Source organism: Gobio gobio, assembly GCF_949357685.1.
Source record: "Gobio gobio genome assembly, chromosome: 2".
Taxonomy (NCBI): Eukaryota; Metazoa; Chordata; class Actinopteri; order Cypriniformes; family Gobionidae; genus Gobio; species Gobio gobio.
This window is the reverse complement of record NC_137098.1, coordinates 40,441,358-40,467,555: the sequence shown is the minus strand read 5'-3', so window position 1 is coordinate 40,467,555 and position 26,198 is coordinate 40,441,358. Positions and strand designations below refer to the sequence as shown.

At 37.4% G+C, this 26,198-nt stretch overlaps 2 protein-coding genes across 3 annotated transcripts in view; one reads left to right on the top strand and one right to left on the bottom strand.

The window, feature by feature from the left end:
• Nucleotides 1-117: 117 nt before the first annotated feature.
• grpel1 (GrpE-like 1, mitochondrial) lies at nucleotides 118-13,201 on the bottom strand. The gene is made up of 4 exons (XM_079801318.1): nucleotides 12,907-13,201; nucleotides 10,365-10,521; nucleotides 1,626-1,707; nucleotides 118-1,524 (listed from the first exon to the last, which is right to left on the bottom strand). The coding sequence occupies exons 1-4, from the start codon at nucleotides 12,972-12,974 to the stop codon at nucleotides 1,178-1,180; spliced, it is 654 nt and encodes a 217-aa protein (XP_079657444.1). The 5' UTR covers nucleotides 12,975-13,201; the 3' UTR covers nucleotides 118-1,177.
• Nucleotides 13,202-16,461: 3,260 nt separating this feature from the next.
• The window catches only part of sorcs2 (sortilin-related VPS10 domain containing receptor 2), a 219,534-nt gene continuing 209,797 nt past the window's right edge, over nucleotides 16,462-26,198 (top strand). For both annotated transcript variants that reach the window (XM_079839013.1, XM_079839014.1), the window contains exon 1: nucleotides 16,462-16,881. In XM_079839013.1, coding sequence (XP_079695139.1) covers nucleotides 16,522-16,881 — 360 coding nt within the window. In that variant the 5' untranslated portion in view covers nucleotides 16,462-16,521. The remainder of the gene's footprint in view (nucleotides 16,882-26,198) is intronic.

Below are 26,198 nucleotides of genomic sequence, written 5' to 3'. Positions count from 1 at the left end.
GCATCCCTGATTATTAAGTGGAAAAAATGCCCTTGCTTACATTTCAAGACTGAAATAAATATCAGAAGGCATAATCTAAATAAGATCTGTAAGAAAACGGCAATCTATAGTCATTTTAAAATATGAACGGTTTTTATTAGTATGAAATGCCGTTTAAAAGAATAAATTTGCCCACATGTATACACTATATTCTTTTATTCAAATAACAGTAATAAAGGACTTGCATAACCAAATTAATTATTAAATATACCAATGTATCATTTTTTGAACTCTTGTTTTATGATGAAAATTTCACCAAAAATGAACAACAAACCAATGGAAGATGTAATAATGACAGAAATCTACTTTTGAAAATGGTTTATGCTTTATTTGACAATTGTCTGCTTGTTCACATGGATGGAAAAGTTGAATTCCGATGTAAACCTTTAAATATGATGTTCATATTTTTCTGTTATAGCTCTTCATAATTCTATCCATATAACCACTACCATTTCGAATGACTTTGTAGGACACAGATCTCTCAGTGTACAGTGTATTTCATCAGGTCTGCACACTATGAAAATAGTAGTGAAAGTTAGGAAGTAAAACTTCCTGGCAATTAAATTATTATAAAATATGTTTTATTTTTGAATATAATATTACTTAAAGTCCTGTAAAGAAGACTAATTATTCTCTCATACAAATTGTAAAACCTGCATAACACTGGCAAAAGAACAAAACAAGTGGAATCTAACAACTGCTGTCGACACATCCTCCATGGTGGTGCCAAATTGGTAACTTTCTTCAGTAAAGTAATTAATATAAGAGCAAATACGTATAATGAGAAAAGATGTTCAACAGTATCATGTGCTGCAGTGTTTCTTTGAAAGGTTTTCTGAGCAAGAATAATCACTTTATAAATTGTAGAAGCACCTGGAATGGTGGTGATTCTCAAAGGAATAATGTTGCATCCAATCGAAGATCCTGTGAATCTTATACTGCATACGTACTCAGCTCTTATAATATACCCAAGAACTACTGTTTTAATATGAATAATTAATACACAACTCAAAGAATAGTCTGGCATTGTCCTTCAGTTGTCAAAATATTGGATTTCGCCTCTCAGAGGCACCTTTAACAAAAAAAGAACCCTGGAAACTAAGACCTGGCAATGACCCATCATAGTGTGTACGAGTAGTTAGGGGGCCTTGACTACACCCACCAGAGCTGGCCGAAGAGTGCGACCATGCAGTTTGTAACCTACTTTGGTAACTACGGCTATAGTACCCGGTTCCTTGCCCTCCACAGGTGCATGAAAGACAGCCTCATGCTCATAAGGATCAAATTTCTGACCATCAGGGTTAAGCTTAACAAGACCGTGTTTTTTGAAGACCTTTTGGATCTGCACCTCAGTCATTACAAGGCCATCATAAAGATTTTTCAGGTGAGGATTTGCAGCAGACACTTCTGTTTTCGGTACACTTTCTGTTGCCTTCTCCAAGATGTCAGCCACCTCCAAGAGATCTTTACAGAAGCCCTGAATTCCTAATAAATAAATAAAAAGAGAGATGAAAACATTAAACAAATTGACAAGATGCAGAAATGTCTGTTTATAAAGCAGCTTATAAACTAATATAATAGCTTACCATATAGCTTAGCGTCATCAATCATCTTTTGACTTCTTTGCCTGAGGTTCTCAGTGTCTGCTAGTGCCCGCTTGTATTTATCCTGCAGCAAAAGGCAATTCAAAATGATCAGAAAATAAACTTCAAACAAACTAAAAACTGACCAAAACTGCTCCCTCAGAAACACTTTTGTTTTACAAATTAAAAAACCTCATTAATTATTTGCAATGCTTAAATATCTGCAATATTTTGTGTTGATTTTCTAAAAACCCAGCAGATTTATGTTGCACAGGAATATTGAAACACCACCATTTACAATGTGCTGGATTTACTCTATTATTTTAATCTGAATACTTCAATGTAAAGAAAGGACAAAGCTGAGGTTAACACTCAAAAGCCCCTTGATCCCATAAAATTGCCATAAAAATGCCAGAGTGCCTTCTGTGTGAACGCAAACATATCCCAGGATTGATTCCCTATTGTCAATATCCTATTGTCCCAGAATAATCTTCTCCAACATGATTAACATCTGAGTCACAGGCTATGGCTTCACTTCAAAGAAAGAGTTTTTTTTGCATTTGCCAAGTATGTGTAATATAGCTGGAAAGAGCTCTGTTAGCATTTCCTTTCATCTCGATAAAAGTTGAATGGATGTCGTATGGATGTACATGCTACATAAGCTACACATAACATGCAAAGTCAAAGGCAAGTATGCATTGCTGGTTTGCTGAAAATTGTCTGGTCTCTTAGCAGGTTTTAAAGGGTAAAGCTTTTCAGCTGGTCAAGACCAGCAAATGAGTTTAGGCTGGTTTAAAATATTTTTTCAACAGGATGGAAAAATCTGTACTTCCCTTCCCTAATGATGCTGAAAATGCAGATTTGCATCACAATTTTACTGTTTTCACTGTATTTTTGATCAAATAAATGCAGACTAAGTGAGCATAGAAATTCAGTCAGAATACTTAAAAAATATATGATGTAGTTTAAGGTGACCAGATTTCTGATATGGAAGCAGGGACATTTTCTACTGGAGTGGTCAAAATATCACTGAAGCCTCATCTGTTATTATCTATTCTTTAAAAAAAAACGGGGGCAATTTTGTTTTTTAATTAATTGTTTTAAATTTTAAATTAGGGGTTCTGTATTAGGCTATTAGATTAATTCGTTGACTTAGTAACATTGCCGGGACCAGTCCCGGAATGCCCCCTTTGTGAACAAAAGGCTGGATCAATGCCGTAAAGGGCTGTGCCGTAGTGAAGACGGCATGATGCTGAAGCGGAGATGGTTCGTCAGCTTACTGAAATAGTGTGTGATGCGCTAGCTTATGATCGAATCAGAAAAAGGAAAAAAAATAGAGATCTATTTCTCGATAGAGAAATCACAGATCATAAGCAAACTTAAGACGCTGCAGAGACATTACATGTCAAGTCGATGTCATGTGTCTTTACAGGATCTGTGTGAACGCGCGCACAGATTCCAGAAAATCACTGGCAGTGTGAATTAACCAAAATCAAACAATCCTGGGACAAATCCCGGGACATATTATCAGTGTATTTCCAGAATCTCTGTGTGAAAGGGGTTAAAGAAGCATTCTCAGTAAGTCCGGCACACTTTACAGCCGATTTAACGTAAATCCTCTGAACATCACTATTCTGAAACCAGCTCCAGTTCCTACAAACAGTGCAGATTTGTTTAAAGTCGGCATGAAACGGAAGTTGAGATCGTCTTTTTCTCCTTATTGTGACGTATATCCGAGTGAAACAGCTTCTGAAATTAGAAAAAAATGTAGGGCGAGGCTTGATTTCGTCCTTCGGGAATTGATTGGATCGTTGGAAGTTGGGCGTTGCTAACAAAATGGAGGCAGATTTGAAGTTTGCACTCAGTTGTGGAGAAAAACTTGATCTATCTCTCAAATAAATGTATTTTCTCTCTAAATCTTTTCTACATAATGTTACTGAGCATATTTCCTCACTTTTCGTTGGTTTATGCTACAGATTTTACTTATTTTAAGCCTTTTATGGCTTTATTTCTGTAAAGCTTTTTTCTCAGCTCTCCCTTATAAGGGGGCGCGCCGTAAGCGCATTCACACACTGCATTCCTCAGTGCGAGTCGTCACGATAAGCTGTTCGTCCGACTATATTGAGTAATTTTTACATTAAAAAAAGCTTTTATTTCTCATATATTTCTCTCTTTTCGCCTCAAGTCCTTCTTGAAGAAGGTATTGTGTATACCGAGAAAAATGCACCTAACCACGATCAGTGAGTGACATGTTTCTGAGAGGAGGTGCAGAAACGAGACGGGGCGATAACCCCGCCCTCACGCCATAGCACATGACCGGGAGAGAAGAGAGGTCGTTTCGATGGGGGAGGGAAAGTTAACATATTTGATTAAAGATTATAAGGGTAAATGAATTTTTTAAAAATAATGAAGTGCACAGATAAATCAGTTATAGTAAACACTACAATATTAATATAAAATTACGAATTGTAAAATTTGATTTCATGCCGCCTTTAAACAAATATAAAACAAATGGATAGAAGTGTCCTTGGGGTGTCCCTGAACTAGGGATGAAACTGTATGGAAATTTCACATCACGATTATAGTGACCCAAATTATCACGGTTATCAATATTATCATGGTTTGTTCAAATGAGATAAAAGTGTTCAAAAAGAACAGATGCACACACTTAAAACATTTCAACAAGTTTTACATTTGAAAATCAACAAACAACAAATAAATCAAGCAGCTCTATGCACTTCTTTAAGCTAAATTCTATACACGGGTTTCCTGTTTACAAACATTACAGGGTGCGTGCGCATCCTGGAGGCAGAAAGACAGATCGCTGAGCTGGTCCGCTACTGCAACAACCTTAAGTATTGAAGCTTTCCTTATTGTTTGTATATAACTGCTGACTCAATAAAACGTGATTTTAGTTGGATCTGTTTGTCTGTCTTTAATTTTGCAGTGTTGCTGTGATACATGTATGAATGATCATGTTAGGCTAGAAATGTAGCCTACTAGCCGCATCTACTGGACAGCGCGAATTTGTTTTTATTTACGTGCCACATTTCATGACTGCACATATATACACAAAATACTAAACTGTAAATAAAATATTTGACAATGGATTACGTGGGAAGCCTTAGTACCTCCGACCGTGCCGATTATATATATAAAAAAACTTACTCTCAGCAATGGTGAGATCTTGCCAGATCCTTACGCTATACATGACGATCTGTGGATTGTGGATGACAAAAAATGGCCAGCAATTGAATCGCCTGATATATACAATTATCTAATTCAGACACCAAGTGTGTATACTAGAGAAAGTATTAGAGCGTACAAATCCCTCGATGCATACAACTACGTGCGGTCATGTGCAGCTTGTTAAATACTTTGATGCTGCACCGGATTTTTGCGTGTTGAGGTCAGGTCTGCTCCCTAGTCAAAGGCAAGGGATTAAAGCCAAGCCTTATGATGCCTGGGTGTATGTCCACAAGGCCCTTGGGTACATCCTCACGGCTGCAAATGCATGGCAGGGTACGTCTACCTATCAAAATGTACCTGCAATAACAAAAATAATTTTTTGGCAAACGCATGCTTCCCCCTAGGTATGTTAAACATCAGGCACCCAGCACTGGCTCTGTTGGTACAATTAACCACGTAGCAACTCCTTGGCATTTTGACTTACAGACACGCCGCTACCAACCTACAACACGAGAGGTTTCTTCTTTCTGCCTCTCGGGTGCGTGCGCAAGCAGTGATGACGTCGCCGAGAAATCCATGTATTCTGTGGGATTTCCTTCTTATGATGGCCGTCGTCAATAGCAACACAATGCATAAATAATAATAATTTGGTGTAAATATAATCTAATATTATCTCTGTAAATATTATCGAGCAATAATCTCATCAGTGTTCTATCAGACACATTTATATCTAGCATATTTTGTGTAAGAGCCCAAACAGTATCCTAGTGAAATCATGCATATCCATATTTTCATGATTTGACAGTTTAATTGATTAAATATAAAAAATCCAAAAGGTGTGCATCATACCTGCCACACTTTACAGTCAGTTTTATGAGTCATTCTCTTCAAATTCTATTGAAGTTAGAAACGTGTATACCAATGTTGTATGTAACTTTAGAGACGGTCCCTAAATTTGCGAATCTCGAACGTCAGGCCAACTTTATGCCAGTCATATCTGGGGCCCGTTCTTCGTACGTCGCTAACTCAGTTAGCTGGATTTGATTGTTAACGATTTAACATGATCTCGGATTGTTTGGTTCTTCGAAGCTCATCCTGGACTTGCTGTCATAGTAACAGGTCCGTAAGCTTAAACCTGCTCATGAGCAGGCTTATTTCATGTAAACAGGATTAGATTGCATCTTGAGGTGATACTGAAAATCTGTCCCAGCAGCCACTGCTACTTTATTACAAGAGTTCATTACTGAACCAGGGGCAATAATAATAATTTTAAATAATAATAATAATATAAAAATGTTATATTGTATATGTATATGAGAATGTATATAATATTATAATGTTGTATATAATAATATATAGACACAGCCATTTGATTGAGCGATTTATTTGTGATGGAATAATCACTTTATCATTTTATTGGAGGTTTACACACGTTGTACAGTTAATATGAGCCGTGCATTAATTTAAGTGATGACAGATATTATGGGAGTGGCTTCATGCAGCGCAAGAGATGCAGATCATTTGATCTTGACCCTTAAGAAACTTTAATACTGTCACGTTACAAATCTGCTCCAAATTGAATTAAAAATTTAATTACAACATTGAAATAAAAATGTAAGGGGTGTACAAATACTGTATAAAATAGTGAATATAAATAATTGGTAATCATGTTAAAAAAAAAAAAAACATTTATAATTTATCTATAATAACTTGTATGTTGGTTTGGTGGTTTGGCTGTTTCCTTATAAAGGTCCAGAAATTCGTGGGGTTTTTATTGTGTCAAGTTTTCTGCCAGGTGGCTTTTTTAATTATATGATTTCATTACGTTGCTGTCTTGACGCCAGCCAATCGCTGCATTGCTGATCGTGGTTTCGAGTATCGATGCATCTGCCCTCTTCAGGGAAAACAAGAACGCGCAGTGATCTTAGATCATTTAATCCAGATATTTTAATCCAATCAGCAAATTCGTTTGAAGAACCAAATTAGCCAGAGATCAGTTATCACGATTAAAAGATCTGGGATCTGTCAAATCATCTCAGATGTAATAAGCAACGTACGAAGAACGGCCCCCAGATGCGCTGTGGTTCTGTTGTGTTTGTCTGAAACTATTTTCACTGCTGAAATATAACAAAAACAGTCAATCACTGTATGATGAATGAATCTCCTGCGTAGGGCTGCACGATTCTTGCTAAAATGTGAATCACGATTTTTCTCCATGGGAATTGAGATCACGATTCTCTTACACGATTCTCATTTTTTCTTATACTTTAAAAAAAATGAATACATTTTAAATAAAAGTAATTAGTTACAATTAAATTAAAATGTAGAAACAACAAATGTAGACAGACTAGATGTAAAGTCTGTCTACATACCCCCCCCCCCAAAAAAAAAAACATGAAAGGAGGAAAAGTATCCCGGATTTCACCACAGAACATGACTTTACTTGTATATTATAATATATCATTAATATATAATTTCTATAGGCCTATGTAATTATTTGTAAAAAACAAAATATGTAAAATTATGTAGATCACTTTTACTATTTACATAAGCTGCTTATACTATTATTTATGTAAACTGCTTTTATTTATATTTCATTGCAACTTTAAACAGGTCTAAGGAGTTTGTTGTTTTCATGTTGCCTTGGCAACTAGCCGACCTGAAAAATATGCACATGAAATGAAACTTGTTTAACTCAAACATAACATGTCAGTAACAAACTGTACAAAGCGTGCAAGATTGTCATTATGTTTATACTTTATACTTTTGTTTTTTGGGGCACTCTCCCTCTGCTATGGCACTCCAGTTTCTAGATACACTGAACTGATTAATTCGGTTCAGGAGAAGAGATAAAAGCCCGCCCACACTGACAATTGATTGGTTGACTTACCGAAACAAGCCAATCAGGGCGCTCTCCGTCTTACATGCGCTTCATTAGGTGCACACCAGCACACACACGCAAGGTCTCTCGCTCTCTCTCCCTCTCTGCCGTGCGCGCGTGCACAGTTTGCGGTTAATTTTTACCTCTTACCGCTACAAATCTGACTCCGTTTAGGTCTGCTCTGCCGTCTTGTTACACGTCAGTAACAGCGAAACATGGCCAATGAGGGAGAGGAGAGAAGTGGAGATTTATGATTGATTGGTTAGTGTTTTGTTATTGTGTGAGTGTGACAAGCTCTGATGTGACCAATAACGCGTGAACGCAGCATGATCTGAGGGAAATACACGGAAGTGAATCGCCAACATTAAGAAATGAGATCGCATTTATGTTTGAATTGAGATCGTGATTTTTTTTCGATTAATCGTGCAGCCCTACTCCTGCGTACATCGCACGTTTTGAGTGCAGATTTCAGTGAGGGAGAGCGCGCTCTGAACAAAACTCTAAACGCCTCTGATTATTAGAAACGTGTGATTGGCTGGTTATAATGCGTAACGCGATTATAACAGATGGCTTTTGAGAAGACTATAATAAGTTCAACCGTCAGTACATTTCAATCTCTGTTTAAAGGGTTAGTTCAACCAAAAATTAAAATTCTGTCATTATTATTATTATTATTATTATTATAAGACTTTCATTAATCTTTGGAACACAAATGAAGGTATTTTTGATTAAAACAGAGACTTCTGTCTCTCCATAGACAGCTACACAACTGAAACACTGAAAAAAAGTTCATAATGAAATTGTGAATCGAATCCATATGAATTGTAGCCTGGCTCCGCCCTCCTACGCACTTCCGCTCAATTTTCATTTTCCTTCAGTACTCCGTCTGGGACTGCTGTATATGCTTAGGTTTTCTCCGAACAATTTTTACCGGTCTAATCAGCGAACAGATGGAGTGGCTGAGAATGATGACGTTGATGTCGTGCGCTAGTTTGAGTTGTAGTTCAGTAATGGCAACGGAGAAAGATGCAAGCGAAGCCATTCATTCCATTGTTGCACCGCTGCCGAATATCCAGAAGCTAAAGCCGGAGCAAGAACAATCTTTGCTGAGTTTTTTTGGTGGCCATGATGTTGTGGTCCGGGAAAAGTTTGATTTTCCAGCTCGCTGTGGTGAAGGAGTTGGCTGAAGCCGTCCGTCTCCCACCACCCACGTAAAAATCCCCGGCCGAATTACCTACTGCTTTTGACAAACACCAAGGTCGTGTGGTAATTTAATTGCTCTCCGAGTCTAGTTTCTGAGTTTTCAAGAATATATCTTATATCTAATCTATATTTTTGACCAGAACATATCCTTTTTGACCACTGCAGAGCACCGTGTGGTTGCGCTTCGCTGTAATTTGGATACATTTCTAGACTTGTATTTCTTTAAATGCTGGCAAGTGTTTACAAGAGCAATATATTTCATCATCGCTCAAAAAAGAAAAAGAAAAGCACGCAAACATTTGAATTGGGCTGTTATTTACGGCAGCATTTATTCTTATCATACCAAGCATATGACATTTTATTTACAGCATACAATCATGTCACGGACCACGAGAGCAGCGTGTTCCCGATCACAAAACTCTCCCCTCCACCGTAAATAAATCAGAATCCGAATGTTTTAGGTTTTATCGCTGAGGTGGCGTGTACAATCTGCACATTTATTTACGGACTTCCATGTGAGAATCAAAGGCGAACGGCGCGTGACATACGTAACGACCAAACGTTAGCGATTGGTTATGGCAGATCAGAGTGACTCTGAGCAGATCCAATAGTTTTAAACTTCAACAGAGTACCCACCTTCAAGGAAGTAAACGCTTGTCAATGGAGATTGGCCAGACTCTCTATATAAATTAAATATACGAGAGTCTGGTAAGACCAGGCTATATGAATTGAGCGGTTTAGTCAAAATTTTCTGAAGAGACACGATCGCTTAATATGATGAACAGATTGAATTTAGGTTTTTATTCATATAAACATTCATCAACTCACACATCAGTTATGGTAAACAGTAGGTTAAGCATGTTTGCTTGACCTGCGAGAACCAATGAGGTTCATTCTCGTGTTACGCAGCACATTTGAGCTTCAGCAAGAGGTTTGTTCTTGTGCGGTACAGATGAGCATCTGTTTGTTTTCGTCAATGAATGTTTATATGTGAATAAAAGCCTAAATTAAATCTGTCTATCATATAAAGCGATCGAGTCTCTTCAGAAAATATGGATTCGTTTTAATTTCTTTATGAACTTTTTGAAGCACCAAAATTTCAATTGTGTAGCTGTCTATGGAGGGACAGAAGGGAGGGATCTTCATTTGTGTTCCGAAGATGAATGAAAGTCTTGCAGGTTTGGAACGACATGAGGGTGAGTAAATGTTGAAATAATTTTCATTTTTGGGTGAACTATCCCTTGAAGTGGGTAATATTACTGTAATAAGTACATTTGATTCTTCTCTTTTCCACTATCATTAATGTATGGTCCACAAGAGAAATATTAAGCCAATAAATTAAGATAGTAATTAAACATCCACATTTTCTATATCCAATTATTAGAGAAGATCGCACCTCCTGCGCGATAATATTGTGTATCCTCAATCTCGCAGGCTAATGATAGGATGGTACGACTATCGAGCATTACCGTAACATCATTCAGCTGCCCTTCCAGTTGTATCTTTTCTTCTGTGAAGGCTTTCTCAGCTGCACCGGGCTCTGGTTTCTGAGCCCCATTCTCTTCTTCAGTTCCAGTTCCTGAGCTTTTCTGTTGGGCTGCTGTGCAAAGGAGGCGTGGGGTTGCCCTGAAACGTTATAAAATGGGAATCTTCACCAATACAGTCTTTGCATTATAGGCAAAATATACACTGAGATTATGCAACCTGTCTTGGATAAGAGATATTGTGCCTTATTCTTAATAGAAGAGCTCACCCCAAAATAGCCTAAATTTGTCAAAATTATTTCAAAAGGAGGTTTACATAATAACAGCAGAATATCATTCTTTAGCATTGTCATTGATCTCAAAGTCACTTGCTTGGCTGGCGGAAGTATAAAGTTTGACTATATTTAGTTCTTGATGGGATTTTTTAACTTAAAAAGCAGAGGTGGACAGTAACTAAGTACATTTACTTGAGTACTGTACTTAAGTACACTTTTTGAGTATCTGTACTTTCCTTGAGTAGTATTTTTTCTGGAAACTTATGACTTTTACTTCACTACATTTGAAAGACAAATATCATACTTTTTACTCCACTACATTTCTATCAAGGCCCTCGAAGTAGAAAGTCGTAGCCGCTTTGAAAGTCAGTGGAGGATTCGTTTTTGTTTTTTTTTGCAGACAGCCTATCAGTAATCACTCTTGTAGGATCACATGAAGTTCAATGATTTCCAAGTATTTTTTGAACACCAATCAATTGATGGCAAAATAGAAGGCGGCAGTTCCCAGATGCAGTGCGCGCAACCATGGTCATACTTAAAAGTTAAAATTCAGAAGAGCAGACGTGGAAAGTCTGAAAAAGTGCGACGACACGAAAGTGCACACAGTAAGCTGCCTCTCAAACGCCAGACCACAAGTACTGAATTTTAGTCTATTGAAAAGTAAAATCTTATTATAGTCAATTAAAACTAGACTAAAACTAAAACAATTCAGATGCCTAAAATGTTGCAAAAACTAAATCCAAGTTTGCTGTCAAAATTAACACTGGTATGAAGTATGATTGGTCAAATGATTTTTATAGATTTACCCGCCAAGTTGCCATAGCCTTGTGGATACAGCGCTAACGCATAGGTAACGTTCGACAATGATGTTAGTTAGCATGCAAAAGCATAGTTGGGCTAATAATGTTAACTGAAGTCCTTTCAGAAATATGTTTTTACATAATCCTGTCAAATAAACACAATGTAGAAACCTTTCTTTTCTAGTATGATTTTGACTTTGACAAGAGCTTTGTAACTTTCAAGCAAGTATTTAAATGAGTTCAAGATATGCTAGCATGTCAGATGGAGCATGACTGGCTTAAACCACCATGATGGAACAGTGTGCATTCATACAACAATGCAACAATAATAAAATAATGCGTTTACTTTTTCTTTTGATACTTAAGTACTTTTAAAATCAAGTACTTCTGTACTTTTACTTAAGTAAAAATCTATCTTTACAACTTTCACTTGTAATGGAGTAATATTTAACCAATAGTATTTTTACTTTTACTCAAGTAATGGAGTTGTGTACTTTGTCCACCTCTGTAAAAAAGTCACAATGAAGTGAAAGCAGTGACAGATCTTTTCTTCCGTATTATGATGAACATCTGAGAGTAAAATAAAAAAAAAAGTGGGTGGGACTTGCTTCTATGCATCTGTTGATGATTGGATGTGAGATGTGGGCGTTGCACTCAAAAATGGATGTGAGCTTGCAGGATCAGAGTTTAAGCGGACTGATTGGATAAGTCCTGTATATTACCAGATACAAGTCTGTCATGAACGATAACTATGTAAAGCCTTAAAAAAGACAAGGAGTATGAACTAGTTGATTTAAGATAACTGCTGCTTTATGGGTAGCAGTCAACATTGAATGGGTGATGAATGTTTTACTTAATGTAAAATAAAACAGGTTCATTATCTTAAACTGGTTAGTTCTTTGTAGGACATAATCTTTCAATGACATGGGATTCTAGGTATCTTGACAACCAGTTTGAAACAAGTCAAGAGATAGTCTAAACCAATCATGAGGTGAAACAGCGACAGTACGATTGGCATGCACTTCAGTAAGTCTTCAGCTAGCTTTGACACTAACACGTGTCGGAAATGAGGCTGTCATTGTCATGCCAACGTAATGACACTATTTTTAAAGGCTTAAGGAGAGAAACAAACCTCCAGAAATCAAAGAAACACATTTCCTCTATGTAACGATAATGATATGATAAAGACCTGTAACGTTAAGCAAATTTCACTAGAAGCATCGATGATCACAAGTAACTAATCTGTACAGTTATAATGTACCGACAGGACAACAACAAAGCTTAATAGTGTCACCTGAAGCCCTAATAAGTGAGGGTCCTTAGGACATCAGCATGAATCATTCATTTCTGAACAGCTTACGCAACAGAAAGATTATACATTTTCTTAAAACCAACATATTTAACCAAGCTGGGACATCAACTACACACAATAACACTGCTCTGAAAACCTACCTTACAAGTGAAGGAGACGATATAATAGAAGAGCTCTGTCTGATCGCGCGCACACACCAGTTCGCCATCTTCAATTCACTGATGTCCACGCTGAGAGACACGCAGAAAGAGCAAGTCTCATTCAACCAATCGCAGCGTCTGTTCTTACACGATTGTCTTACAACGACCAATCCTCGCTGTAGTCAAAACTGACGCCATTCTGTAGTTTGGTTGAGAGAAAGGTCGAAACATTTTGCACGTGATAAAGGACGGCGTCTTTCTGAAGGTTACTGGTTACCGCACACTTTTATTACTCAACTACGCCGAGCTTTTACATCACTCCAGGTTCACCAATTCAGACAATTGTTGAAACACACGAATGAATTTAAAATATGTTGTCTAAATTGCATTTAACCGACATTGTAAGATTGAACCTCATATTGGCAAGATTTTTGCCTCGAGTTGCCTAAAGTAGTGAGTTCACTGACATGAGTGATGGACATTCTCTATAGGCTTATTTAATCATTTATTAGCATTTATCAATAATTATCACCATTTTAAGTTTACTGTTACCAGTTTATTATATATTCAGAATCAAAGTACGAAATAAGTTTGTGATGTTTTCCCCCCAGGTTTTAACACAGCTGATAGTGTTTCAACTCTTTAAATTTAGTTCATTAATCCTCTGACTCTCAGTCAGCCTAGTCTCTTGGACATAAGTCATCTGGGAGATTGAGGTAATGCTAACTTGTATCTTGATTTAGGCTCCGAAACAGTTCCTGCTTGCATTAGGATTTTTTTCCACTAAAGTGTTTGACCCAGAAAGGGTCTTCGTTAAGTCTGTTGTTTGACCTGACGAAGACCCTTTCTGGGTTCCTAGAGTTGAGCAAATCCTGCTCTGAGCAGTCATGTGTAGCCAGCAGTTCAGCAGTACATTTTTTAACAGAAATTAATACTTTTATTCAGCAAATATGCATTAAATGGATCAAAAGTGACAGTTAAGACATTTATGTTACAGAAGATTTATATTTCCAATAAATGCTGTTCTTGTGAGTCTTGAAATGTGTATCAGTTTCCACGAAAATGTTAAGCAGCGCAACTGTTTTCAACAATAATAAGAAATGTAACAGGATATTAGAATACTGTTCTGAAGGATCATGTGGCACTGAAGACTGGACTGTACAATTTAATATTAAAATAGAGATTTTTTAAAAAAAATATTGTAATACTATTTCACAATATTACTGATTTTTCTTTCTGTATTTTTGATCAAATAAAAGCAGCCTACATGTGTGAGCATAAGACCTTTCTTTTAAAACTATTTAAATCAGATACTGACCCCAAAATATATGAACAGTATGTAGGTGTGTTTCACTGCCGTCATCCCGAGCTAGGCTTCAGCGCTGCCCTGTGACCTGGATAATTAGGTATAGAAAATGTGGATGTTTTAGAATTCTAAACATATAATATTCGTAACTCTATATGACTCTGTTTAAAGGTGTTAAATCATTTGCAAAGTTCTTGTCGGGTGTCACTTGTTTGAGAAAGGATCTGAAATTGAAAATCTGCCTTTATTTGATAGAATATTTGCATCTGTGCATCTAATTTCATGCTTCATCTTCTAAAATGATTGATTTGAGGTTGATTTCAATTGAGTTAGCTTATTTATAGCCAAATGATACTGAATAATTTGTCCATGTTGGATGTTTTAAGTTAAAAAGATAAATAATTACAAGTTTGGAAAAAAAAACACAATCATAAAACAAGCACATAGAGATATCATAATATTTAAAAAGTGCATAGATGTCTATTCAACAACACTGAATTAAACCATTTAATGTAATTTAATTTTCCCCATGCAGAGCCTAGTTAAAATTATTTGCATGTCACCTTTAAAACAATTTCAGAAAAGTTTTAAAGTGTGTTTTATAATCCAAAAATAAATCTTAATTTTACTTGACTTTGTTTCATCTAATATAACAGTTCTTTAAAATCTAATTTGTAAATCTAGTTACATGCATTGTGATTGTAATTTATAAAAACAACACAGATCAGGCATAAAATTATGACCAATGTTGTGTTTTTTGCCTTTTGCTGCCAAAACAGCCCTGACCCGTCAACACAAGGACTCCACTAGACCCCTGAAGGTGTGCTGTGGTATATCTGGCACCAAGACGTTAGCAGCAGATCCTTTAAGCCCTGTGAGTTGCGAGGTGGGGCCTCCATGGATCGGACTTGTTTGTTCAGCACAACACACAGATGCTCGATTGGATTGAGATCTGGGGAATTTGGATGTCAAGACAACACCTCAAACCCATTGTTGTGCTCCTCAAACCATTCCTGAACCATTTTTGCTTTGTGGCAGGCAGAATTATCCTGCAAAATGAGGCTACAGCCACCAGGGAATACCGTTTCCATGAAAGGGTGTGGTCTGCAACAATGCTTGGATAGGTGGTACGTGTCAAAATGGATGGCAGGACCCAAGGTTTCTCAGCAGAACATTGCCCAAAGCATCACACTGCCTCCGCTGGCTTGCCTTCTTCCCATAGTGCATCCTGGTGCCATGTGTTCCCCAGGTAAGCAACGGACACGCACCAGGCCATCCACGTGATGTAAAAGAAAATGTGATTCATCAGACCAGGCCACCTTATTCCATTGCTCCGTGGTCCAGTTCTGATGCTCACGTGCCACTGTTGGCGCTTTCGGTGGTGGATAGGGGTTAGAATGGGCACCCTGACTGGTCTGCAGCTATGCAGCCCCATACGCAACAAACTGCGATGCACTGTGTATTCTGACACCTTTCTATCAGAACCAGCATTAACTTCTTGAGCAATTTGAGCTACAGTAGCTTGTCTGTTTGATCAGCTCCCCACGTGCATCAATGAGCCTTGGCCGCCCATGACCCTGTCGCCGGTTCACCACTGTTCCTTCCTTGGACCACTTTTGATAGATACTGACCACTGCAGACCGGGGACACCCCACAAGAGCTGCAGTGTTGGAGCTGCTCTGACCCAGTCATCTAGCCATCACAATTTGGCCCTTGTCAAACTCACTCAAATCCTTACGCTAGCCCATTTTTCCTGCTTCTAACACATCAACTTTGAGGACACAATGTTCACTTGCTGCCTGACAGGTGCCGTGATGAAGAGATAATCAGTGTTATTCACTTCACCTATCAGTGGTCATAATTATGCCTGCTCGGTGTATAATTGATAAAAACATCAACACTTTTAGACCCTTTAAACAAAACAAAAAAAAAAGTACATTTTGGTCAAATGTTATTGGATTAAATGTGGATTAAATTAAATTAACTGGATCTTAGAAATTAAGTGACTTTTTGTCGCATTATTTAAAATGTGATGTTACTACAAAGTACAAACAAACTTTTCTAAAATAGTTTTAGGTAAAAAACAAACAAACATTTGACTCGTAGCTCCACTAGGTGGCAGGCGAATACGGCTGATCTTCTCACCGGTCTCGGCTGTCTAGTATACATCACATAAGCGCGCTCTCTGTAGCTCTGTTTTCCCCACCCTCTCTCTCTCTCTCTCTCTCTCTCTCCCTCCCTTCCTCCCTCTCTCTGACATTAGAGCTTTCCATCTTTCGCTTGCATCGCACTCGCTTTGACAGTGTTAAATGAAGACGCTCATCATGGCAGTTTTTGCGCACCTGTATCCAGCTGTGTTTTTCGCTTGCGCGTGGATGTCACTGTTCGGACCGATTTCATGTCACAGCGGCGTTATACACCAGAGAAACGAACGGGACCGGGAGCTTGACAGCCGCGGTGGGCATGTCACTGGCAGAGATGAAACGCTTATCTCAGCGCACAGCCGCGGAGATTACAGCGGGGACCCGGGCGGACCGGCCATGGGAGTTCCCCGAGTCCGGAGGGCATCGACTCCGGAGAAAGTCTCTCTACTCAGCAGCTCTTTCGTCCTTAAAGGGGATGCCACCCACAACCAGGCAATGGTCCACTGGACGGGTGAAAATAGCAGCGTGAGTACCCCCCTTCCCCTGTTCTCCGTTGTAATTGTCCCAAAAAACTCATAAGATTGAACGTTGAATTATTTATCCTGTCAAGTCCTGTAATAAGGTTCTTAGATGCTCTAATAATTGATTACCGGTTTGAGAAACGGGTAATGAATATGAAGCATGCCCTCATAATGTTTGTACGGCAGGTAGATGCATAACTCCTATCTTCATCATCACACAAAACACATCTGCGGTGTGTAGCCTATTGAAAGGTTTATAGGTTCAGTGTTTACCAAACCATCCTGCATGTAATGTGAGCCTGACAGCTGATGCCGAAACGCATCAACAGTGTACCATGCACCTGCACGCGCCTATCAGGCAGAAGTTCACTGCAAGTCTTCATTAGTATAAAGCTGGGTGAAGCAAAGTTTGAAGTTTGACTATTTTTACTTGTGCTTGCTCAATCATATAAACGATACAATGTGATATAGTTATTAGACTCTCCGAGCGCTTGCAGCGCGGATGCGCTCTGAACAAACGCACGCTTGTCTGTCTGTAGTTTGGGGAATTGTATCTTCAGGAGACGTCTCTCATTCACAAAGCTGCCAAAACAACTCATGAGATGATTCTGTACTTGGCTTCATTTGCCTTTTGCTAAAGTTAAACTTTTAGGAATGAGAAAGATTATTGCTCAGATATTCCATAATTTGTTAAGTAGTTTTAACTTTGTCTCAGATGTTTTTCCTAAAATTGTTGCAATACAGTAAGAGTGTAAAAATGTGGATGCAATAGCTCAAATAAGTTTGTTTTGCGATGAATTTGATGAGAATGTTTTTTAGAATTGTAATCTCTGACTTTTGATTGTAGGATTTGGTATCTTGGTGGATTTGAGGCAAATGTTGAGTTGTTTCTTCTGTAAAAGGAGCATACTTAAGTAGTAGCCTACATCTTTATATTTAATTCCATAACTTCTATCTCTTTACATGTTTTAGTATGTTAGTCAACACATTAAAAATTGTATCTTTAAAGCACAACAAAAATGATTAAAACAATACAAAAAAATGAAAGTAGCCTACTTTAAAGTAAAACTTTGAATTCTTTTTTTTTTTTTTTTTTACAAAACAGGCGTGTTAAGAGACAGTCATGAAAGTGTACTAAAGTAGCCTTTAAGTGGGCTTTTATTTTATTATATTATCTGAAGATACGTTTTAAAAAATATATTTTTTTAAGATTTGAAGTACACTCCAAGTGCACATTCAGTACAATTAAGTGCACTTCATTCTCACAAGTGGTATTGTGAAACTTTAGAGGAGTCTCACAGGTGAGAAGAGGAGACAAGTGAAAGTCTCATATTGAGATAATAAAGAGTTAAAATCATTTTCCTTTTAACCACAGATCCACTGTGCTTTTCCAAAAGATCTAGAAAAAAAAAATACAAACAAAAAGCCGTTTTGAGAGGCATGGGATTGGCATGAAGCTGCATTATCATGTGTATTGGAGATGTAAGTGTATGTGGTCTTGTTGCTTCTTTTAATTACTTAAGAACCTTAAAGTAGAAGCTGCCTGAATAATGCAGGTAATGGCTGCTATGTCAGATGCCCTACAGTGAGGAGAGCTGTAACCTCAATTGAGCTGAGCAACAACAGACAAGTACTTGATAAGTAAGCACAGAGATCAACAAGCACTGATACGGCTGCATATGGTCCTTAGGAGACTGCAAAGGATTTTACCAGAAGCACTGGTAAAAATCTATTCATTTTATTTCAAGTCCACAGATCTCCAGTCCATTCACAACAGAGTTACTTCATTTAGTGATTGTTCAAAAAAGATTGACCACAGTGCCCTGTGAGAAAGATAACAACAACAAAAAAGGAACTGACGGCAGCAAACGTTCTCTATTGTGAGAGTGTGGCAATGTGAGACTCTTTATGGGAAGTCTTCTTGAAAATGTCTTCAACCTGTGACATAACTGCAGAGGTCAATTTCCATAAATTCACCATACTGACCTACATGAGAATAGTCAACTCAACACTCTTAAATCCCCCAAGAAAGTTTTTTTTGCAGCGATGCCATAGAAGAACCATTTTTGGTTTTTCATTTTAATAATCTAAAAAATCATGGAAAGGTTCCATTGAGCTTTAAAGTTCTTCATGAAACCATCAATGACAGTAAATAACCTTTATTTTGAATAGTCAAGGCAATCCAGTGCAGACATGTGTACAGATTTAACTTATTTACACTATTATCTGTTGTTGTAATAGGAGCACGAAGAATTAAACTGATGTTCGATATCAGTTTAATTGGATAAATAAGAGGAAGAAAGATATCAACATGTCACAATGCCTCGTGCTGTATGGAGATTTAAAATTAAGGATTCATTCTTCATGTGTGTTAAAGTCCAATTTTAGTTTTAGAAAGCGTTTCACAAATGGAGAGAAGCTAATATTTCCTGCAGACGATGTGTAGAATAGAATCTAACAAAGTAAGGACAATCCATCATTAACTCCAGAACCTAGTTGTCAGTTCCTGAAGTTTAGTCCTGGAGAATGATACTAGACTCCTGACATAATCCCAGCATTAGAGCACTTTTATGTGCTGGATGGGTGTTCTTTGTGTTTTCCGTTTTCTTGTTCTCCCTCACTTTCTCTGGGGAGTGCGACCATCTTGATTAATTTATTTTGCCCTCCTGCACTTCAGATGACAAATCTCTTTTTCTGTAAATATGAGATATAGTCATCTATCTGCTATTTAGCAGCAATCTCTGCTGCTGTTTGTGTTTGCAGTGTTGTCAGGAACCATCCATCTGTTTGCCTGCTGATAGCTGTTTAGTTAAGACAGAGAGAAAGAGAGAGAGGGGAGGGGAAAATGTCTAAGAAAAAACTAAAATACTACATTTGAGAAAGAGATAGCTAGATAGACAGACAGACTTTAGTGATTCCCCGAGGCATATTCAGAATAGAGATACATAAAGGAATCCAAGGGAGCAATGGTAGAAAGATTGCTAACAGTCTCCGTCTCATTTTGCTCAGTGTGTGCATGTTGTTCTCTTGCTTTCATGCTATTAGTAAATCTGATCAAATGAAAGACACATGGCTCACTGACATGAGTGCTTCCCTCCTGAGTCATCATTTTCTTGTTTTCCAAAGCCATTAGGTTTTTCAATAGGGTTATATTTAATTGAAACATAACATAAAAAATGTTGGACCCACTTTATATTAGGTGGCCTTAACTACTATGTACTAACATTTTAATTAATCATTTGATATAATGCACTTATTGTGTACATACATGTTTTTACATTGTACTTACATTTAAAAAAATACCTGCATGTAAGTACATCTGTAATTAATTTCTGTAGTTACATTTGTAATTATACAGTTGACACTTCCCTTTCACCTAACCCTACCCTTAAACTTACCCATACCACCACACCTGTCCCTAACCCTACCCGTATCCCACCTCAATATCAGCAGAGGTGTTTTGCAATACAATTTGAACACAGTAAGTACATTGTACTTATTTTTTTGATGTAAGTATATAGTAGTTAAGGCCACCTAATATAAAGTGGGGCCAAAATGTTTTATACAATAGATTATCTACACATGCAAACACACACCCACCAATCCCTTTTCAGTTCAGCAAAATATGTGCAAAAGATGGATGAACCATTTAAGGTAGTCCCTGGCAGCACATGGGTAATTAAAATTTCCCTTTCCTTGCATGTAATTTAGGAATAACGTGTAAAAAAAAAAAATGCTATTAATATACATAGCATGTCTGCATTATTTCTATCTCCTTGTCACATCCTCTGGAAGGCTTACTTCATGAAATAGGAATTTATTCATGGTTTATATACTTAACAGACAGTTCATTTGGCCCCTCCTATTGCATGAGCAAAATTGTTAGCACATGTCTTGTCTGTCTAAATCAATATTTCCTAGTTGTTTCTGAATGTTTCTGTTTTGCATTGAGTCAGATTTGGCTCGCAGACATGTGGCAGAGTGGACAAAAGTGTTTTCCATCCACATTGTTAAAGCCTCTCCAAATCCAGTTTTCCCATTCCAATCTTCTTTTAAATATCAGTACTAATTACTGGCATGCCATCGGTGGTTTTGCTCTTCTCTGCCCTGAGACATTAGTTTTTCTACTTCTATTAGCCCAACTTATTAGAGGCTTACTTGTGGTCCTTTTTCCTTCCGCTCCCAATGAGGATTTGTTCCTTTGTATCCTGGGAGACCTCATCAGAATCTGGAGGGACAGCTCAGGCAGAGAGTTCATGTGCAGCATGCAGAATATGTTTTTGTGCATTGCCCTCAGACCTGCATATGTCATATTGTTTTAAGAGACTAGTTACACTGTAATAAAAAAAATACTTGAATGTGAAACAAAGCTTTTTAAAAAATATTTTATTTTACCATGGAATGGATTGTGATTTATGTTGAAAGTAGCATTGGACTGATGCCATGCTCTTATTGCCTTGATATTAAGGCAACAAGTAAACAGCCTTAGATGATGACTATTAAACACAAAATTGCTTATTTGTAGAAGAACTTGATGAATGTGATGTTTTGACCTGTGGTTGCCTGTGAGCACTAAATCAGAGCATATTTGACAGACTACACCAGCTGATTCATTTACATTCATGAGCACAAGTATTGTCTTTTGGCTTAGACATTAACATGTGACACACACGTGTGGAATGTACAACAGGTGCTGTCCTCGCCAGTGGGCTTCAGCAGACAATAAGTGGACTGTTGAATAAGAGAGTTGATGAATTGTCATTGTGAAATTGATGCATTATACACCCCTAAACATTTGCTTTAACATCTCGTCACAGTTCTAAACTTTGCTGAATTTCACACAACTCCAAAATGTCCCATGAAGCACCATGAAGATATCATGAAAGTAGTCCGTTCGATTTGTGCAGTTTAGTCCAAGCCCAAGTCTGAAGCTATAAGATAGCTTTGTGTGAGGAGGAGACTGAAATTTAAGCTGTTATTTACTGATAATCGTCCCCAGATTAGAGCTCTCAAATCTCCCATGTATGGAAAAGCAGCTGAGACATTGGGTATTAGAACAATATGGGGTGAGAAAATGATGATAAACTTTCATTTTTGGGTGAACTACTCTTTAAAAAAAAACACAGATATGAACTTGCTATATGGACTCATTAAACCAGTAGCTGTTAATGTCAGATATGTTCATCAGTCTAGATCCGTATTGCTAATGCTTTTGGCAGATCATTCTGCCAGGTCATTCTAACCTGAGGGAATTCATGTCTGTAGATTTTAGTCATTTCATCCTTACACTGTGCAGTTTACGAGACCACAGAATACAGAGAGAATGGTGGGTGAGAACTAAATTAGCTTTGAACGCAGATTTGATGATGCCTTGTTGATAAACTTGTGAGACTATAGATTATAGCTTGTGCGTTCAAAACTTTCCTCAAAGCTATGAAACAGCGGATGATTAACCTGAACTATCTACTGTCCAAAGAGGTTAATAGAATACATTTTGTTGTCAGCAGTCAATCAAAATTGAATAATGCCAGAACAAACAACGCCTGTTGTTTTGAAGTGACTACAGCTGGTATTATCAGTATAGTTGTTTGTGTATCTTAACTATAAAGATAAATATATCGATATAACTAGTGTCCACACCAACACACAATGTTGTTCTGTTCATTCTAAGCGTGATTCTGGATTCTGGCTGGCTGTCAGAAGAAAAAAAAAAAAGTTCTGAAAGTGACAATATTGTTTCTTTGTGCCATTAACGTTATAGTTGTGGTGTGGACTCAGTTATCCTTGGTGTAAACGGGCCTTTATTCTGATTGGCATGATATTCAGAACATTGTTTCTGAAATGATGATGTATAAAACAAGCAAATGTTCACAGTATTGGTTTGTGGGCTATAGCGGTTAAAATGTTTGCATCCCCTTGTTCGGTTTCTCTTTTTTTAGTGTAGGTTTACCTTAACGTTCTTTTTGATTGAGGTTCGACAGTTTACTGTCTGTGGGATTACAGTTTGTAGAAAGGCCAGCATAACTGAGCCTGAGAAAGCTTGAGAGTTATAAAGACTTTGAAGAATGAGATAAATATAAATGCAGTGATGCTGAGGAAGTTATATCCGAGAAGAAATACACCTCCGGTAAACAATTGTCTTGGAGCCAAGGACATATTTGTCTTTCCTTTGTCAGCTGCAGTGATACTCATTCATTCTTTTCATTTTCCCCATATATGGACAATTTGTGCTTTAAAGGTCCCGTTTTTCGTGTTTTTTTGAAGCTTTGATTGTGTTTACAGTGTGCAATATAACATGTGTTCGTGTTTCGCGTGTAAAAAAAAACAGTATTTTTCACACAATTTACTTATCTGTATACTGCTGTTTTCACTGTCCTCAAAACGGCTTGAAAGATTTCCCTGTTTTATGAAGTCCCTCCTTCAGAAACACGTAACGAGTTCCCGTCTCTCACCATAACGGGGATGCATGCGCTCAATGATCTCTAAGTACAGCGTCCCTGGGAAAGCCAAACAAAGGTTACTTGACTCCGGGATGAAAATAACAGCGTCTCGACGACATGGCAACAAACAAACTATACGAACGCAACCGAACGCAACACTTCCTATTCTCCACGCGGGAGCAACAAGACCACGCCCCCTTTTTCGCGCGTTCTTGTGGGCGGAGGTTAGTCGACATACTGTTCTACTGACGTCATTAAAGCAGGAAATACCAGGATGTAGTCCTAACCAGCCGTTCGCTGTAGGCTTTGAAAGGGAACTTCTGTTAAATAAAATATCTCGCTTGGCATTGAACTTTGAGCTTTATAATTTTACAGGTATTATAAATGCTCTAACAGCAACATTACACACTAACTAAAGTTTGAAAAATGGGATCACGAAGAACAGGACCTTTAACAGACCTGAGGATTCTAAAGTTGTTTGTAACTTTAGTCTGAAGCATATCCATAGAGCTCAGTCAAGCAGGCAAGATATTGTTCTAATATCACAGCTTTAACTGTAGGCTACAGTGAACTACTGGTAATAAGACATCTTTATTGCTTTAGTCCTCTAAACCTTAAGTGGACCTTGTAGGGGAAATTACTCTGAGAATGAAATAATTGGTATGATGGTACTGAAGCGTGTTTTCTCTGTTAGAGTGCATCTATTTCATGATGATTCGTGTATACACGAATCTCTCTAAACTCTATACTCTCTCTCTCTCTCTCTCTCTCTCTCTCTCTCTCTCTCTCTCTCTCTCTCTCTCTCTCTCTCTCTCTCTCTCTCTCTCTCTCTCTTAATCAGTGTGACTGTGCTTTAATGAAGTCTGTTCGTAGTGTCTAATGACTCTCTGTCCTCGTCTCTCTAACCTTCAGCTCACACACGCACAAATATAAAGTATGATGTCTTTCATATGTAATTTTCAGCAGGACTGACAAGTACCATGATGAAGGTGCTATGAGCTCTATCAATTTTAATTAGAGAGGCACTCAGATAGTTATTGGGATCATTCAGGTCAGCCAGGATGGCAATAAAAATTCACACATGGGATGTCAGTCACTATGTATACCTCATACTTTTTAATCTTGGTCATTTTAAATACTAATATAAATTGAATATAGACGGCATGCTTGATGTATTGCCTACCGTCTGGATAGACATATGAAATGAGCGTTGTAAAGAATTATGCATAAAGATCAAACTGACCCCCAGAGGAAACAATCTTGAGGCTTCTTTTCCATTCTGATCTTCCCTTAAACTCATGTCCAGGATTCATCAGGAAAAATCAAACTGTTATATAATAACTGGAGGAAAAATTATGTGAGCAGAGGTTGACACTGAACCTCATTTATCATGTACTTTCTTACTGAAAATTGTATGCTGTAAGAAAAATATCTGTAGTAAAATGGATAATGTTCTGCAGAAAATTACCTGTCCTTTACCTTTTCCCTCAAGGTTTACGGACATTTAATTCAAGCCTAAAACACAACACAATGCAATACATAATTGATAATACAGTACTACAGCAAAATCCCTTCATACACTCTAAAAAATGGTGCTATATAGCACTAAAAGAGGTTATTTGGCTCGTAATCGGGAACCACTTTAAGTGCTGTATAGTTCTTCACCGGGTCTTTATTTAATGACTAAGGTGCTATATAGCACCGCTACCATATAGAGAACCTGCTAAGATATGGTGCTATATAGTTTTTGTATTAAATCAGTAAACTGGGATGATTTTTACAGATTTTTCTTATTGTGTTGATGTTCAATGTCTGCCTCGTTTTTTCAATTATTGAGCCTGCGATTAATTGTCAAATCAAATCAAAATGTGTTTAAAAAGCACAATAAAAACAACAGTAGTACACCACAGTGCTGTACAAACCCTAATAAAAAAGGCAGAATTTAAATATAAACAGTTTAGACCAAAATGCAATAAGGAGGAGGAGAGTATCAAAAACACTGATGGATTGTGTTCAAGATTGAAATATTGTTTATTCGGTCACCTTCATTTAAGAACTTTGTATACCCTATTAATGGCTACATGGAAACCGAGACATTATATTTGCACAATAATGTACTCTCTACGCTGCAAGGCTATAGGATGATGATCTTTAGGAAATAACAATGCACTGCCATTGTGAAGCAAACAAAGACTCTACGCTGAACTCCCATGATGCATCGGCCACTCTTCATTTATATCTCCCCTCTTTTGAAGGTCAAATAGTATCTCTGTGCTAGGCTGCATTTATGATTTGATGAGTATAGAGTTTTAAGGTGTATGCAATTATCATATGCTAATTTAAATCAATTAGCTGTTATAGTCTGCCTATGGGGCACAGTTACATAATTAGAGTTATAATCATAATCATCGTTATCATGACTAATATAACTAGGACTACTTTTAGAAACGTTTATCTCAAAAATATCCAGATGAGATACTAAAATGTAACTATACAATTATATTATATATAATATAAATATAAAGGATTCTAACAGTGTTTCTTCTTACAAAGTGTTTCTAAAGCTGTGCATATGTAAATACTATTTTTCTTTCAGTTTTTTCCCCATCCGTTTGGCCTAAAATACTGTGTTCATTGTCATCCAGTTTAAAATATTGACTACAAACATGGAGGTTTTTCAGATCGTCCATTGCGGCATTCTCTCTATATTTACAATTCTTTGCAGCCTTTCGCCACTGCCTACAACAACGCACAGGATCATTCACTGGAAACCGAAAGTAACTCATGATAAACGTTTACTCTTTTAATTCTCGCAAAAAGTCAACACCATTATAACTAAGTTTGCTAAGAAGTATTTCCTACTAAAGCAAGACATTATTTG